This window comes from Sitophilus oryzae, unplaced genomic scaffold, assembly GCF_002938485.1.
Source record: "Sitophilus oryzae breed Bouriz unplaced genomic scaffold, Soryzae_2.0 scaffold_1420_pilon_pilon, whole genome shotgun sequence".
NCBI lineage: Eukaryota > Metazoa > Arthropoda > Insecta > Coleoptera > Curculionidae > Sitophilus > Sitophilus oryzae.
The window spans coordinates 877,460-894,919 of NW_022146083.1; the positions used below are offsets into that span (position 1 = coordinate 877,460).

The 17,460-nt window shown below is 34.3% G+C and overlaps 1 protein-coding gene across 1 annotated transcript in view; it reads left to right on the top strand.

Annotated features, from left to right (window-relative positions):
• LOC115876217 overlaps positions 1 to 9,385 on the top strand; it is a 101,945-nt gene extending 92,560 nt beyond the window's left edge. Inside the window, exons 37-44 of the mRNA XM_030891917.1 lie at positions 1,281 to 1,402; positions 1,733 to 1,907; positions 3,713 to 4,164; positions 6,526 to 6,741; positions 7,569 to 7,742; positions 7,800 to 7,946; positions 8,842 to 8,914; positions 9,136 to 9,385. Coding sequence (XP_030747777.1) covers positions 1,281 to 1,402; positions 1,733 to 1,907; positions 3,713 to 4,164; positions 6,526 to 6,741; positions 7,569 to 7,742; positions 7,800 to 7,946; positions 8,842 to 8,914; positions 9,136 to 9,342 — 1,566 coding nt within the window. The 3' untranslated portion in view covers positions 9,343 to 9,385. The remainder of the gene's footprint in view (positions 1 to 1,280; positions 1,403 to 1,732; positions 1,908 to 3,712; positions 4,165 to 6,525; positions 6,742 to 7,568; positions 7,743 to 7,799; positions 7,947 to 8,841; positions 8,915 to 9,135) is intronic.
• The last annotated feature ends 8,075 nt before the right edge of the window (positions 9,386 to 17,460 follow it).

The following is a 17,460-nucleotide window of genomic DNA, read 5'->3' on the forward strand; positions in this document are numbered from 1 at the left end:
TTTAAAAAACGGTCAAGTTTCCGAAAAAACGCTTAAACCTGTATATTTTATTTTGTTTTTTTACATATTTTAAGATTTTTTAAAAATGTATACAGGGTGTTTCGAAAAATCTGGTCATTGATTAATCACGATCCTGCTTAAAGCGCTTGACGTAAAAAGCTGATTTTTGGAAAACGGATTGACTTTAGAGTGTAGAGGTTCGATAAGAAGGGATTTTTTGAAACTCGAATTCTAAGGGGGTGAAACAACCCCTCAAATATTAGAATATTTTTTATTTAAAAACTGGTGAGTTTTTCGGAAAAACTCTTAAACACGTATATTTCACTTTGTTGTTTTACATATTTTAAGATTTTCAAAATTTATACAAGGTGTTTCATAAAATACGACCATTGTGTAATCACGATTCTGCTTAAACTGCTTGACATTTAAAGCTGATTTTTGGCAAACGGATTGACTGTGGGGTGTAGAGGTTCGATAAGGAGGGGTTTCTCGATTGTTTTTTCTCATGCTGATATAAATGTGAGAAAATGATCTCCAGTTTGTGTATGTTAATGGAAATTCTTGCGTTGCTTTATCATCACCATTACAAATGATTAATTCGACGCAAACGAAGTCGCGGGTACACGCTAGTTCCTTATATAATTTTATTATGACAAACACAGCGTAGAATTAAATTTCTATATCAGCAGTTAAGTGGCAAGAATCCTTATATAATTTTATTATATACCTATACTGCAAGAAATTTGTTTTCTATTTTATAATTTGGCTCGCCTGAAAAAAAGCCTTTTACCATCCTTTTACTATCGATAGTTGCGCCTCGGTGGTACGAAAGTACTACCATTGCACGCAGGCCGCTATCTCTCGTTCGGGACTTAATATCTAACCGACACTTTCCGACAAGTCGGAATTAACTGTCTCTGCGCTGTGGTTGTTATTTTGTAGATCTGCCCAAGCTCACCTGATGATGGAGTAGGGCTCCGAAACAGGTAGTGAGAGCAGGTTGATCCACATTATGACAAACACAGCGTACAATTAAATTTCTATATCAGCAGTTAAGTGGCAAGAATCCTTATATAATTTTATTATTTTTATATATAAAATGTCTGCGATCTTCATTTCTTAGCCATCGTTGACGCCGTTCCTTTTCGGTCATGTTGTATTATAATAACTAATTTCCTCTTTATTGAAATTTAGTACAACATTTCATTGAAATGTTGTCCTAAAAGGCTGTAATCTTTTTGTCACATAAAAATAATACTAATACTGCATCTTTTAAATAGATTTCCAATAAGTTCAGCACTATCAGTTATAACAAAGGGGCATCAATCTTACGTATGATTGAAACTGCTATCAGTGGGCCAGATAATTTTATCTACGGAATTAGGAAATATCTCACCGATTAGTAAGTATACAGGGTGTTATACATATATAAAAAATATCAGAAAAATTGTGTGCGCTCTATGTGTGCATATTTCAAGTGAATTAAATTGAATCATTTGAAGGACATGTAAAAACTTTTCAACGTAACCAATAATTTGTATTTATAGTGGTTTACAACAATTTTGTTAAATTATACGAATATTCTCGTTGATTAATTATTGGTTTGACATAAATATGACAATGTCCTCCAATGAAAATGCGCGCGAGTTGCTTGACTCTAATAATTCTAATTCTTCTTAATAATTATATTAATTAAATTCCGAAACATATCTATATTAAAAATATATTTTAGCGATTCCCTAGGTGCTACGCCCGCAAATCTGTGGTCAAGTTTAGCCAACTACGTGTCTTCAAATCGGCTACCCAGTGGCGTATCTCTGAGCGATGTTCTAGAAAATTGGGTAGAAAAATCAGGTCACCCGGTGGTGACAGTCACTACGAGCGGTAATGACGTCATTCTGTCTCAGGTATGCTAATTTAGATTTTTCTGATATTGATATTATTCGAAGATGTTGATATTTGAAAAACGAAATGTTTCTGACAAACAATTAATTGTACTCTTGTACAGGGTGGACCATTTTGGTTGTTTCTATAGGGTATCTAGGAAACCGTGAGAAATATTCAAATTTTGATACTGCAGTCTCGGGTTCTTTTTTTGAAAAAATTACAATGGCGCAAACGGATCGTGGCTATCTTGATCGGTTTCGAAGCTACAGGGGGATCCTCAAATTTTGTACTTTTTGAAGATGTTCGATAGTTTGTTTATTTCAGCAACCACGGAAAAATAAATTATACATTCTAAAGGCACTTTTCTGTGTAGAATGCAGTGGCGTAGTCAGACTTTTTTCGAAAAAAATATTTTTTGAGATATTAACTATACTTATGTTTTTTTAAATTATATACTTTTAAATTTTCTTATTCAGCTTGGCATGGGCTTTTCGAAAATATATAACACTCTATATTTATTTTCACTATTTACCTCAACTCTTCAAATTTTTCTTAAAATATCCACTTAGTGGATAGTAGGCCGCGCCGAGGAACGAAGTAAACGGTTGCCATGGTGATCGGAACATACCTTTGATGGAGGCGGGACATTTCATTTCAACAGATTGATATATTTTAAATAATAAAAAAATGAGTAAATTTGCAAAACATAAGCAAATGGCAGCTGATTTATATTTTGAGCGGTATCCAGAGCGCGAGCTTGGTTGCTAAAAAAAACAAAAAAGAACCCGTGACTGCAGTATCAAAATTTGAATATTTCTCACGGTTTCCTAGATACCCTATAGAAACAACCAAAATGGTGCACCCTGTACAGTAATCCAGTAATAATAAAATTTTAATTAATAAAACGTGTGCGTATATTCAGACAAAATCCAGACTAATTATAGGATTTTGGGTCTATTATCAATAACTAAGCTGCGGAGGATTATAAGAATTTGGAATAGTACTAATTAATATTGGTAATTCCTTTATATAACAGATTTATTATTTTTTGACTGGTTTGGGCTAAAACCGATTGACAATAAAATTTATGACGGTAATTTTTATACGACGTAATTTCAGTTGCATTGTATTGTCATTATCAATTATATTAACTAATTGTTTTTGTAGAAAATGTAATAGATATAATAATTCTATTTAACTAACCATACAATAAATATCATTTCAAATAATTCATGATTAAGTTTGACCAGCTTTTACATATTTTCTTTTAATCACAATTTTTTAGGAAACAAAAATATATTAATTATAAATAGGTATTATTTATATCAACAAAACGCGTTTCCTTAACATCACTTAATGGAAATAAAGGCCCATTATTATGGCTTTTCCGTTCAAAATATTCTAATAAGGTTGCGATGAGCTTTTTACAACGGCTGTTAAGCTGCTTCGGCACCTTCTACGCTTTGCACTACAAGAGGTTCTAAAAAGAACAATTTTCGACTGCAAGGTCTGCTAGTAAAAAATGTTAAACCTAAAGAATCACAAAACAATTCCCCTAAACCAAAAACTTGTAATACAAAACAAAATTTTCATGAAATAAAAAAAATAAACACAAGATCAAAATCACTGGACAAAACACATGTTTGGAATCAAAATTAAAATAATTGTGTTATGATTCATAACATTCCTTCAAGAATTTCATAAAGTGAAAAGAATTTATAAGTGTTTATAATCAATCATATTGATAAATCCAAATTATGTTTATTTGTACCTCTAATCCGATATAAAGATTAAATTTCTATAAAAATTAAATCTTTATTTACAGCAAAGATTCTTGCTCACCGGCAACGACACCACTGAATACTACGTTCCCATATCCTACACCGTATCCAGCGACATTTCTAAATTCTCAAACACCACAGTTAAAGCCTGGCTAGTACCTGGATCGACCCTCACCTTGAGTGGGGTCTTGGATGGCAACAGCTGGATCATCCTAAATAACAGACAATCTGGATTTTACAGAGTGAACTATGATAGTACTCTCTGGTCAGCAATTAAGACAGCTCTACATGCCAATCATCTCAACATTGATGTGCTGAACAGAGCTCAGATTGTCAGCGATGCTTATAATTTTGGTAGAGCTGGAGCAAGTACTGTGATGAGCGATTTCAGTTACAAAGATGTTTTGGATGTTTTAAGGTATTTGGAGCACGAGGTTGAGTACTATCCTTGGTATGCGGCTATTATTGGAAACAATCATATCCTGACAAGAATTGGGTACGTAATTTTAATCATATTACTTTAATATAATGTATTCAAAGTATACAGGGCGTCCGGAAATTAATGCAACAAAATTTGGTCATAGATTCTTGAAAAAAGTAGGTGACCCGTATTTTTTATTTTTGGCAAGTGGCCCCCCTTTTCGGATTTACAGCCCCCTGAATGTCGCCCCTTAAAAGAGTTTTTTTAATATCTCAGGGCTCTGTTGGACGAAAATCACTAAATTTGATACACGTTGTTTTACCATAAAATGACATTTTATGATGCTATTAACTTTTTTTATTTTCATCAGTGTCGTCCCTACGGTATTTAAACTAAATATTATTGAAGAAAAAAATAGTACGCCACTGTTTTTTTTTTAAATAAAAATTAGCAAAATAAAAACACTAAATCACCACAATAAGCGGTTAGCGAAACGCGCGTCCAGTGTAAAAGTAAAAGTGTTTTGGTGTATTGTGGTGATTTAGTGTTTTTATTTTGCTGTTTAACACCAAAGGTTCCAACCCTCAACTGTAATAATAAATAAAAATTATTTTTAAAATCTACATTAAATTTGGTACAACTTTATCTCTCGGCTTTTTTTCGTACGACGCACTGTTTTCGCGTAAAAAAATAAAAACCGTTTTCATACTTGACTAAATCGCTAACATTTTACCGTAAATTTCAATGGCAAAATTTTCAAAACGGCAAACAAGTTTAAAATAATTTTTTATTTTACAAAATTTTGTTTTTATTACCTAAGTGCAAATAAAAAAAACGCGAAAACGGTGCGTCGTACGAAAAAAAGTCGAGAAATGAAGTTGTACCAAATTTAATGTAGATTTTAAAAATAATTTTTATTTAAAAAAAACAGTGGCGTACCATTTTTTCCTTCAATAATATTTAGTTTAAATACCGCAGGGACGCCACTGATGAAAATAAAAAAAGTTAATAGCATCAACAAATGTCATTTTATGGTAAAACAACGTGTACCAAATTTAGTGATTTTCGTCCAACAGGGCCCTGAGATATTAAAAAAAACTCTTTTTAGGGGCGAAATTCAGGGGGCAGTAAATCCGAAAAGGGAGGCCACTGGCCAAAAATAAAAGACACGGGTCACCTATTTTTTTTCAAGAATCTATGACCAAATTTTGTTGCATTAATTTCCGGACACTCTGTATACGGTGGTGCGAACTGTATTCTGGAAACTTTGGCAGCATATTCTGCAGATAAAAATAAGTAAAAAAGCTCGTATAAATGTATGTTCTAAAATGCTTAGTTAAGGAGATACAGGGTGTAGAAGTTTTATTTTTATTTTAATTTTTTCCAAATAATTTCTGAAGTAACGTCAATATTTGGATGAAAATTGGTGTCTGGGAATTTTTTGACATGAAAAGTTTTATTTTGATGTCAATATGACTCCTACTAGTAGAGGGCGCCATCTACATATTTTTTAACTGGTTTGAAGAGTAATAACTTTTCGTCCGTACCTGTATAAAACTACTGAGTAAAAAGGTATACATTTACGACGTTTTTTACGTAAAAAAGGTCTTTTGGTAAAAATCGCTACGAGTAATGGTTTTCGAGATATTTGGAATCGAAATTATCAATACCTGTCATCATTGACATAAATTAAACATGTTGATTAAAGAGTTATCAGACTGAAATCATAAATTTGAAATGTGTTTGTGTCAAAAGTTCAACAGAAACTGTTTTATCATAATTTTTTCGCAGAAAAAATTAAGATTAATTTAAAAAAATAAAAAAAATCCCAAATTTATTATTTCAGTCAAATAGTTATTTATTCAACGTGTTTATTTTTTGTCAATATAATGACATGTATTGACTATTTCCATTCTAAATATCTCGAGAACGGTTGCTCGTTACGATTTTTACCAAGAGACATTTTTTACGTAAAAAATCATAGAAATGTATATTTTTTTACCCAGTCGATTTATGCAGGTACGGACGAAAAGTTCTTACTCTTCAAAACAGCTAAAACACATGTAGGTGGCGCCCCCTACAAATAGGAGCCATATTGACATCAAAATCAAATTTATCATGTCAAAAAACTCCCAGACACCAATTTTCATCCAAATATTGACGTGACTTCAGAAATTATTTGGAAAAAATCAAAATCATAATAAAACTCCTACACCCTGTATCACCGAAAGCATTTTAGGAGATACGTTTATACGAATATTTTTACTTATTTTTATCTGCAGAATATGCTGCCGGAGTTTCCGGAATACAGTTCGGAAAAAATCATGGAAATGTATATTTTATTTACCCTTTTTTTTACCCTGTATATTTAACATAAAACAGATACTTATTTTTTTTTAAAACAACAGGTTTTTAATGCTACTTGTTGAATTTCAGATACGATTCTACTGAAGGAAAGCAGTTTTCTCAATGGATGCTAAATCTGCTCGAACACGTCTACTCTACTGTGCCTTTTGACACCATTGACAATGACGACCAAGTCTACACCATGAAGCAAGTGCTCATATTAGGAAGGGTATGCAAATATGGAGAAAGTACATGCATAACAAAGTCAAAAGAATTGTTCGCCGATTACAGAAACAATGGAAACAAGTACGTATAGATCATACCAAATAAACTTTTAGTCACGTGATTAAGCTTGACCGACACAGCGTTGTCCAATTTTACATATTCTCTTTTAATCAAAATATTTTAGAAAACAAAAATAAATTAATTATAAATATATTACAGTTATTACTTACATCAACAAAATTCACCTCCTTAACAGCACTTAAGTTACATATTACTAACGCTTTCCCGTTCAAAATATTCTAATAAGGTTGCGATGAGTTTTTTGCAACGGCTATGAAGCTATCTTGTACACTTCGCACTAAAAGAGGTTCTAAAAAGAACAGTTTTCGACTGCAAGGTCTGCTAGTAAAAATGTTTAAGCTTAAAGTATCACAACACAATTCATTTAAACCAAAAACTCGTAATACAAAACTAAAGTGTCAAAACGAATGACAATGTCTAGAAATAAATAAATAAATGTGGCAACTTGATATTTTTTACAGCACAGATACCACCTGAATCCCCAGCGGGAAATTTAAATTCTAGTTAGTCAGCCCGGCACGGCGCGGCGCCGAGTATATCCATAGTTGGTAACAATGAATTTAAAAATCCCGCCCTCGATTACGTAACTAAAAGTTTAATTGGTATCGAATATATGTATTTTATATATAATAAACAACCAATGACTTTTTCCTTAACTGACAACACCAACTTGACATAAAGCCAAATAGCTCTGACGTAACTAATCAGCAAAAAAGTTCATCTCGTTTAGAAATATGACTTGCTTCAAAATAAAATAAACTGTATTAAACCTAATGATTATTAATTTTAAAGTTGTATAGAATTATAATTTTGATTTTGTTTTGTAGGGTCCCTAAAAACTTGAGGGCAATTGTTTACTGCAATGCTCTAAGAAACAGCGATGACGTAGAAGGTGACTATAACTTCTTGTGGAGCAAGTACGAAGAGACCAAGCTTATGTCCGAAATTTTAACCATCTTCAGTGGCTTGGGATGTTCGGCAGACAAAACCATACTGAAAGGGTAAAATAAAATTGTTTTTCCCTTATTGTTTTAACTATGTTGTCATTATTCTGGTAGATTCCTTGCTCAATCCATAAATGCCTCGTCTGGAATAAGAATACAAGACTTCTCATCAGTATGGAGCTATGTTTATGCAAACAGCGATCTGGGTATGGAAGCTGCGCTGGAATTCATTAAAGAAAATTATGATGCCATGAATTCATAGTAAGTGGAATAATATGTTTTTTTTTCCATAGCTACTGTTAAAATTGCCTTATATCTATCAAAAATAGTACTTTAACGGCAAAGGTAGATTAAATGATACTTTAACAGCGGGGATATAGGTTGAAAACTTTATTTCTTCTCGCACGTTTTTTAATTGCTTCAATTCTTGAAAATTTTTGTATTCCTATTTATAAGTTATTCGGGATTTAAATGGAAGTAGTTTGGATATGGCGTTTGTCGCTTCATCTTGAATATCTGTTGGTAATTTACTTATTTCGTTTTGAGCCATTTCTGATTCAAATATTGACTCAAAACTGACTGAAACAAAAGACACAAAACTGAACTAAAGAGACAGCTTTATTTATTTGTCAAATCACATAGAAACCAACGCCAACCCAGCACAATATTTTTTCTACTCATAATAAATTCCTTGAAATAATAATTTCTGAATATTTTTTAAAATGTAACTCGCTATGGAAAAGAATATTGTTTTATACATGACGATAAAATTGCATTATCGTCTTCCGAAATTAATTCACTCGCTATTTTATCGTCTTGCATAAAAAATAACTATTTTTTTACTTTTAACAAAAATTTAAATTGTGTTATAGTCTGTTCAATGGGATGTGTCTATCCGGTTTTTCATTGTAATTCACCGGCAAATGGTAATTTCTGTCATTCTTTGAATATCGTCTGTCTGAAATCTTCCCCGAGCCGTTGAAGAGACTATAGCAATGATTTAGTGCTTTGGTCTAACACATATCTAAAGCAGAATCATATACATACGAGTCTCACGCTGTTGTTAATAAGCCTGCCTGCTGTTGTGTACAGAAATACTAAAAGTTATTGTTAATTATAAATAATTATTATTGAACTCTTTTTTATTTTATTTCAGTTACAGTGGTAGTGCTTCAAGTTTGGTTGGTACGATATCTGGCTATTTGTACTCTACCGATCAATTATCGTGGGTAAGTTATTTATTACTCAGTACTATCTATATCTACCGTACTTAAAAAAAACGGCGTCAAAGACGGCTGAGGAATGACAATTGATAATTTTGGCGAGGTCAATCTCTATGCATCTTTGACGCCGTTTTTTTTCAATCGTATGTTATTAGTTAATAGAATGTATATATAGAAACACTTTTTCTTTCGTGCTTTAATAACTATTTTTCTCCTGGAATTTATAGTTGGAAGATCTGTATAGCGTTGAAAACTTGTCAAATTCCACTGTCACATCGGCAATTGACACAGCCAAGGGTAACATTGAATGGGCGTCAAGTAGAAGACTGGAAATTAGCGAATTTTTGGTAGCCCAAACGACTGGCAGTGGTTTCTCCTATAAACCATCAATTCTTGTAGCATGCGTTTTGTTGTTGTTGCAAAGACTTTTGTAAATATATAAGTAATTATTTAAGAAATATAAGTAATTTTAGTATATTTTTGTGGTTTTTTATTTCCATCGTTACAGCAAACTAAACACTTCTTCTAGAAAGTTCATGCTACTACCCTTCTACTACGAGAAAGGTCATAGTAAAACATTTACAGTCAAAAATGTAGTGGGTATACTAACAGGGTATTGCAAGATTAAAAGGCATTTAAAAGCTGACGGGATTGACAGATGAAGCCATGTGCAGATTTGATAGATAATAATAAAATTTATCAACATTTTTTTAGTTTTCTGTATTTCTCTTTCAGCGGTCTTTTTCAAGAAACATATTCTATATTCTTCTGTGAACCAACACATATATTCAAATTCTCTAATAATTCTACGTTAAAACCAACTTCAAAACGCTTAGGTATTAGGTATACACGAAGCCGTCACTCTTAGAACAAACGTCAACCTATCTAGACTTTCTAATCGCGTTCCCCCCTTATTCGACGACATTATTTCCCCCCGCCAATTCTGTTTATTCTCTGATTGGTTGGGTAATCCTGCCCGCCCCTGCCACTGAGTTCCTGCTTCTTCGGTTCATGCAAATGGAAACGAGGCCCTATTCTTTCGAATGTTCTGCAGGAGGGAGAGACATTCTCGCTGCTAATAGTCGGATGCTGCGAGTTGCCACGTTGCCGGCTTGAACGATGGTTTTTCTTTGATACTTCAGAATAGATTAAATGATAGAAATAATGACTAGAACATCAAATGTGCCCTTGAAGCATCTGGTCTGATTCCAAAGAATACCCCAACAATGGTTTGAGGACAGTTTGAGAAGTCAGTTAATTTTTGGAGTAAAATATAAAATTTTCCCCAAAAAGCGTTTATTTTTGAATATAGTCTCCATTTAGCTCGATACATTCCATTAGTCCAGCAATCCTTCTAAATAATACCATACGATCGAAAAAAAATAGCGTCAAAAATGACTGGCCGAATGACAATGGATGAAAATTTTACTGAGAAAATTTAAACCGTTGGAGAATTCCCATTTCTGGTTACAAATGGAGTTTTCCAGGTCCTTGAATTTCAGTTGGGAAACAGAACGTTTCTGGTCTAGTTAATGGAGTATTCGCTTCTTTTTCTAAGCTAGATGGTTTGCTTTCCATTACCTACTATCCCTTGATGGGCCGGCACCCAGAGAAGGAGGGCTTTATTTTCTTTGCCTAATTTGTTCAGACTCGCACAACGAAGTCAGTAATCCACTTCTTAACTATTAAAATTGATGGTCCAGAGTTCCTAGAGTGTTTATTAAACTTCACTAGGTTGTCTGATGCGATTAATGACTGTCAGACATACTAAAAGGCAGCTTGCTCAAAATTTGATAGTTGATATTAGTCTATTATTAGATGACAGTTTGACAGGAGCAATGTTGCTGATCTCTAAAACTGCATTCTTATAATTTAATACTTTTTTTAATGATAAATAAATAGCAATAAATAATGTTAATATAGAAAACAGAAAACTCCCCAATTAGAGTATTTTCTCGTACCTATGACAACATTGCCGCTTTCTTTAGCCTGCGAACAGACCTGTCGCCAGCATCTGTTTAATACCTCGGTAACAGGAGGCTATGGAAGCTTTTTTGTGGCGGTTCGTGCGGCCACGTAGCGGCTGCCACGGCCTACTGCAAACATATAAATCATTCTTAAAAGGTGTTATGGGGCCCTTTCAAGGGGCACATCGCAGCCCTGCCACGTTCATTGTGCGTTAAAGGGCTCCGGAACGATGCTGCTAGTGTCGTGGCGGTTTAATCAACAAGAGGGGATTAGGTGGAAGAATCAGAGAATATTTACCCTTGGAGATGAGCAGGAAGATGAGAATTTAATAAAGTTGATAGTAGATTTCTGGTATATAGAAAAAAACAACAGATTTCCTAAAACTTTGAAGGTTTCTCACAGATAATAATAATATATAGTTCCCGTATATACAGGTTGTTAATTTGTTTATTACACTGATAAAAAAGATAGAGTTGAAATAAAGTCGTCATGGTTTTTGAAAAAAAAAATTTAGTGGCAAGAGAATCTATTTTAGCGTAAAAGAAAATATTTTGCCTGAAGAAAAACTCTCTTAACTCAAGAAAACTGGTTTTCTTGAAAAATTCGAAAATTTCTCTTGAATCTATTTTCATTCAACCAAGTGCAAGTTACTTTGTTTTAAGATAATAAGAAAAATACGCTAGGAAGTACTTCATTCAAGAAACATGGCCATTTTTCCAATAGCTAAATACTCTTTTGATGAAAAATAATAACAACACGCAGAGACGATGACGAAGGACGGTATACACAATCAGTCGGCAGTCCGATCAGTCGTACATCATAGTACGTACGGGTTTTGTTGCTTGGAATTTTTCACTTGGTAAACGCATATCGTATAACAAATTAGTGATCGTTATTAACATGCATTTGTCATTTTTTATGAACAAATTTTAGGATATATGGATTCTTTAAAGGAGTTTCTGAAAAAATGGCAATTAGAGCATTTATTTGCTATATTTGAAGGTAAGAGACATTTACCTAATGCACCTGTTTAGATAATGCATGTGTGACTATAGATAGAATAAGAATATAGGTATCGATTTTTTTATGCAAATAATTACAAAAATTTTAGAATTTCAAGTCGTCGTATTAAAAAATTCAAAATGTGACCAAATCTTATAATTTTAATAATTTATTTGCTTTACTTTGAAATCGTGATGTAACATATCTTTGTAATTTGTAGAATGATGAACCACCCCAAAAAATACCAAGGAGTGAAGAAGCAGAAATAACTACTATCGAGGAAAATAATATCACTTTACTTACTACAGACCAGGAAAACCTAAATTTATCAGAAAATAATATACCTCGTAATATGCCTGTATATGATGTATAGACTTCTCTTAGATCAAAATAAATTTTAGTTGAGTCAATAGTATTCGCTATTGGTTTAAGAAAAGTGTCTCTTTAATCAAGAAATGTCCCTTTTTAATCAAGAATTTTTGCATGAATCAAAAAGACTATTGCTCTTGTAGCAAGAACTTCTTTGAATATTCATTTTGGATCAAGAGTGAAATACTTTGGACAGATAGATTCTTCTATTCTCTAAAGTAATTTTTTAAAGCTTATGAAAAGATAGTTAATGCTTTGGGCAAAGAAACGTCGCTCTTGGCCCTATTGAAAAGCGCCAATCTTTTGGGTCAAAGTCATATTCATTTTGACTGAGAGATCCTTTTTTTCAGTGTACTCGCGGCAAGGGCTTTATGGTTGAAATATGGCAACCTCGGCCCGCTTGTCGATAGACGACGCGGAGGAAACCCTATAAGTGCATGCGTTCTCAATAGGCAGTGTTGCCATTTTGTTCCCCTATAAGTAACTGTCCAGTTAACAACCTGTATATAGCGTTTAATGCTTTGGGAGTAGCAAGGTACAGCCTGCCATATTAGAGCCGTTCGGTATACAAAGGAAGATAATGTGGCTAGCACTACGCTTCAACCGCCCATAATTACCTCAGGATTGTGAATCCCAAGTACTCATTTAAGGCTGAGCCGACCTAGGTACCCAAACTATATTTATTTTATTAAAAATAGTCGGCTGATAAAATGCCAGCTGTAGGAATCGAACTCAGAACCTTTGAATTGGTAGACGAGAGTTACCTCTACGCCACCGGGCACAGATAAGGACTTGAATTTCTTCCTTATAGATACCAGATGGTGAAGTGCTATGTCTGGCGCATTCTGTTAAATGGATTGGATGGAAGCATTGGACACTGAAAGTACTAGTGATAAATAGAATTTAAAATTTGGTAAAATGTAAACCTTACTTTGTATGTTGGGAGTGTCCTGGATCGACCATATGAGAAATGAAGACATTCTCAGAATAGCTGATCTAGAAGAACGTAAACTTTTCGAAATAATCAAGAAATAACTTATTTGGGGCATATATTACGTAGAGAATGATATCGCTTTCAGCGTCTAATTTTCCAGGATAGTAACTGTCTACGACACTCGAAGAACTATTTTCTTCAGTTAAGTAAGCACAATCATTAAGATTGTCACGTGGTTTTTAACAGGACACTCTCTCCTCAATGAACATCTCAATAGATTGAAACAACGACGAATGCAGATTCTGTAGGAAAGACGGAAAAACACCAGAACACTTCATCCCTGAGTGCGCCAAGATGACAACCATTCATTGACTGATATCGGAAATGGTAAACTACCCCCTGAAAAACCGTCTCAAATACTGCCTTTTGTCAAAGCACTTATAATGACGCCACAAATAAAGTACAAAAATATAAAGGTTTATCTGTGTAACTCCGGACACCCTGTATACATTTCGACGATTATTCTGAATCAGGGAGATGCGGAACAGTCTCACCTGAGTCGGCCATTACGCGAGCGATGGCAGGGCCGTTAATCAAATCGCCTGTTTCCATCAATTACCCAAACAATGGCGAACAGATGCAGATCCTCGTCGTAAAATGATATCAAACCACTTTAAATTCATTTATCCCCTTAGGTGAAAAAAGGGGACGTGGGGTGTAAGGGTGGGTTTCTTATTAGGCGACAGCACCAGGAATGTAAAGACAGGGTTGGGTTTATCTATATATTACTCGCTGACGAGTATTTGCCACGCATCAGAAGATGGTTACGCAAGGCGTTTCCTTTCATGAGCTATTCTGTGACTGAAAAGCCCGATAATGTTATCTCTCTTCCTCACTCCGGACATTTAAAAATTTTATTACTTTGTTGCCTCTTTACTCTTTGGTTGTCGCTGTTAACTGAGTTTACAATTCTTCTTCCCACTGATTCTTTAAGTTATTGTGGAAAATATCGTTGTACCTTTTGAGTTGTCTACCCGGTTTCCTCTTACCGTCTACAAGCTCACAGTAAAGAAGATATTTTGGTAGGCGGTTTTCTTGCATCCTGCATACGTGACCAGCTCATCTTTAGCGGGATTTATTAATCATGACCTCAACGCTCTCGCAGCTAGCCTTATTCGAGGACCAATAGGTACGTTTGGTTCTTAAGAGTAGTCTAAGATGTCTCTGTTGCAACTTGTTTAATCCGTTCATGTGCCGGCGGTACGCCACCCATGTTTCTCTTCCATATAACATGGTGGAGGATATTATTGCTCGGTACACTGCAAGTTTTGTTTTTGTGCTCAAGTTATGATTATAGAAAACCCTGTCTTTTAATTTCTAGAATGCTCTTGAGGCGCTGCTAATCCCGTGCTGAATTTAAGAGTCGATATTGGCCTTTTCCGAAATCAAACTGCCGAAACAAAACTAGTTGTAGAATAAATAACAAATAACATAAAATAAGCTCAGAAAAGCACAACAAATCTGCTAAATCAAATTCAAAGGCCAGACATTCGACATAGATAAAGAAAGCAAGATTGGATTGGAAAATGCTCATTAGGACAATGTAAATACTATATTTATCTACAACCGTTTAGTTACCTATAACGTTTTTACATCACTATTTTTTTAGTATTTCAGTTACGTTATGAGATTCATAACACAACTAGTGGTGTTATGAATCTATAACACAACTAGTTTTTATAATAATGAAAAATAACTACGAACATCTAAATATATTAATTTTTGATACAAATTCCTACTACTAATTATTATAAATATTAATAACACATTTTTTACACTTCTTTAAAACAATTCCTGCTGCTGATGATGATGACGATGATAATAGTGAAGGTCTAACTGAAATAGATTGGACTTTTCCGGTAGTAATGATTCCATGGCACGTACTGCGGCAACTTCTACATCGGGCGCTATTCTGTACAATCGTCGGTATCGGCAAGTTACCGACAGCTATCGGTACGTACGGCCAATGAGCGTCGTGTTGATTGTTGTTGTCATAGTTTTAGGTGGCATTAATAGGACATATAGCAAATTTGTACCGACGACTCTCGGTATCTCTACCGTGAGGTTAACAAGGGCACGGTAGAGATACCGATCCTCGTCGGTACAAATTTGCGATTCTGATCGGTAACTATGACAACAACAATTAACACATTTTTACTATATACAAATACGTATCGAGAGCTGTCGTAACTGACCGATACCAACAATTGTCGATGCGGTGTACAGAATAGCGCCCCTTCTGAAGGGAGACTTTCGGAATCGCTCATCGTAATTTTTAAAATGATTTTTCTGGGCAAAAAGTGCTAGCGTTTACTTGACAGGGCAAACTGACTTTTCAGAAAAAAAAACTCTCTACTTGATAAACAACGTTTGTAACTATAGTCTGAAGCAGGTAACAATTCCCCACAATTATAATTAAAAAAATGTGACAAATGTCATAGTTAAAGGTGTTAAAGGTGGGCGACTAATAAACGAAAATTAGAGCAGCATTTTCTTATTTTTCGGTTGCAGATAAAACGTTGTACAGCTGGTTCAAAAAAAAATGAATACAACTCTTTACACATTTTTTTCGAATATTTGAGCAGTGTATATCCTTGTATATCGGTATACAGTATACCGTATCAAGTACTTTGACATGTTAAGGTTATTGTGACATTGAATAAGGAGACCTAAAGCTGGTTTAGACGCTCATGCGCTCTACGCAAATTGACTTGTGCAAGCTGGAACAAGCAATTAGCTTAAATTTAACGTTAGCTTTTCCGACGTATGTGGAGCCATTTTTACTTAAAAGAAAAAAACCTTGCTTTTGACAAAGTGGCAAATAAATTTTTCAGAACGTCTACATGGCATGAGAAATAGGGGACTGGTATCATAGAATAGCTCGAAATAATAAAAATATGTTTTAAATCGTACTCAATTTAGAAACGATTAGAACGACTCTGTCTACGACCTCGTCGTTCTAATCGTTCACACTCGTTGTTGTAATCATGTTCATAAACACACTTGAACTGTAAATAACTATTAGCGCTTGTATATAGTATATAGCAACTTGTATAAAAAAGGTTTTTTTTGAAAGATCGTATGATGCTTGCTTGTTTTTGAAGATTCTGACTTTGATAAGAGAAAATTATTTCTGTTCTTGTTTACGGTTGTTCTTAGAAATCGCTATAACAGCGCCAGATCTCGTACTACGTATTCGACCCAAAAAAATTAAACGTTTCAGCGGGAAGCCCTGGGGAGCGTTCCAATCTAAATTTATTTCCTTTATCTATGAAATCTGATAAATTTCAAATCAAATTCAAAGATTCACAGGTGTTAAGTGAAACGACAAGACTGTCAAAAATGGGGGAACATGTTGTCGACTCCGTTTCAAATGCATGAATACGTGAAGATATCGCTTTATACTACTTCTTTAATCTGTTTGTTCAGCGGTTACAACCCTGCATCAAACACAACCGACCACATTTTCATCCCCCCGCAGCACCAGCAGCCCCCCTAAACCGATCCCCCATTTCGCTCGTGTTGTTAACCATTACCGGGCATTAAATAACTATAACACAAAAGGGCGTTAATGGGCTGTTCAACATCTCTCGCGAGATTTTGAGTAGTGTGGGAACGGTATAATAGGTACCGGTGGTGGAAGGTTGGGGGCGCTAGAGCTCCGCTCGCAAGACGGGAACGTTTCTGATGTACGGGGTTGGTAAAAAAAGCATGAAGGAATTGAGGAAAAGTTCTGATTTTATGGAATTTTGTATAGTATTGTGTTTAGAATTATCAAGAGATAACTTTTAATTGGCATTAAACGGCTTACATAATTTTCATATCAAAAGAAAAAACTCAGCGGTGCACATGTATTTTCTTTTGGAAGTTGTTCCAGTGATGACACATATGCACGTCCCTGATGAATTTATCGACACTTTTTTAGTACTAAAATATGTAGCACTTATAGTAACTTTTACCCTCAAAATTTCATTCAAATCACTAAAAGCACTTTGAGAAAATTATAATAAATCGAAAGATTATTAATGAATCGGACCTAATGTTGATATGAAAAATAAATCATCTTTTTACGTAAGGAAACTCTCCACGAGATATAGAACATGTACAACACCCTGTATAATATGATAATATGGATGGAACATCATATCATATTCAGTGCGGGATTATAAGGATGACATCATGATATTCAATATACCGGTTTGAAAAATTAAGCAAGACT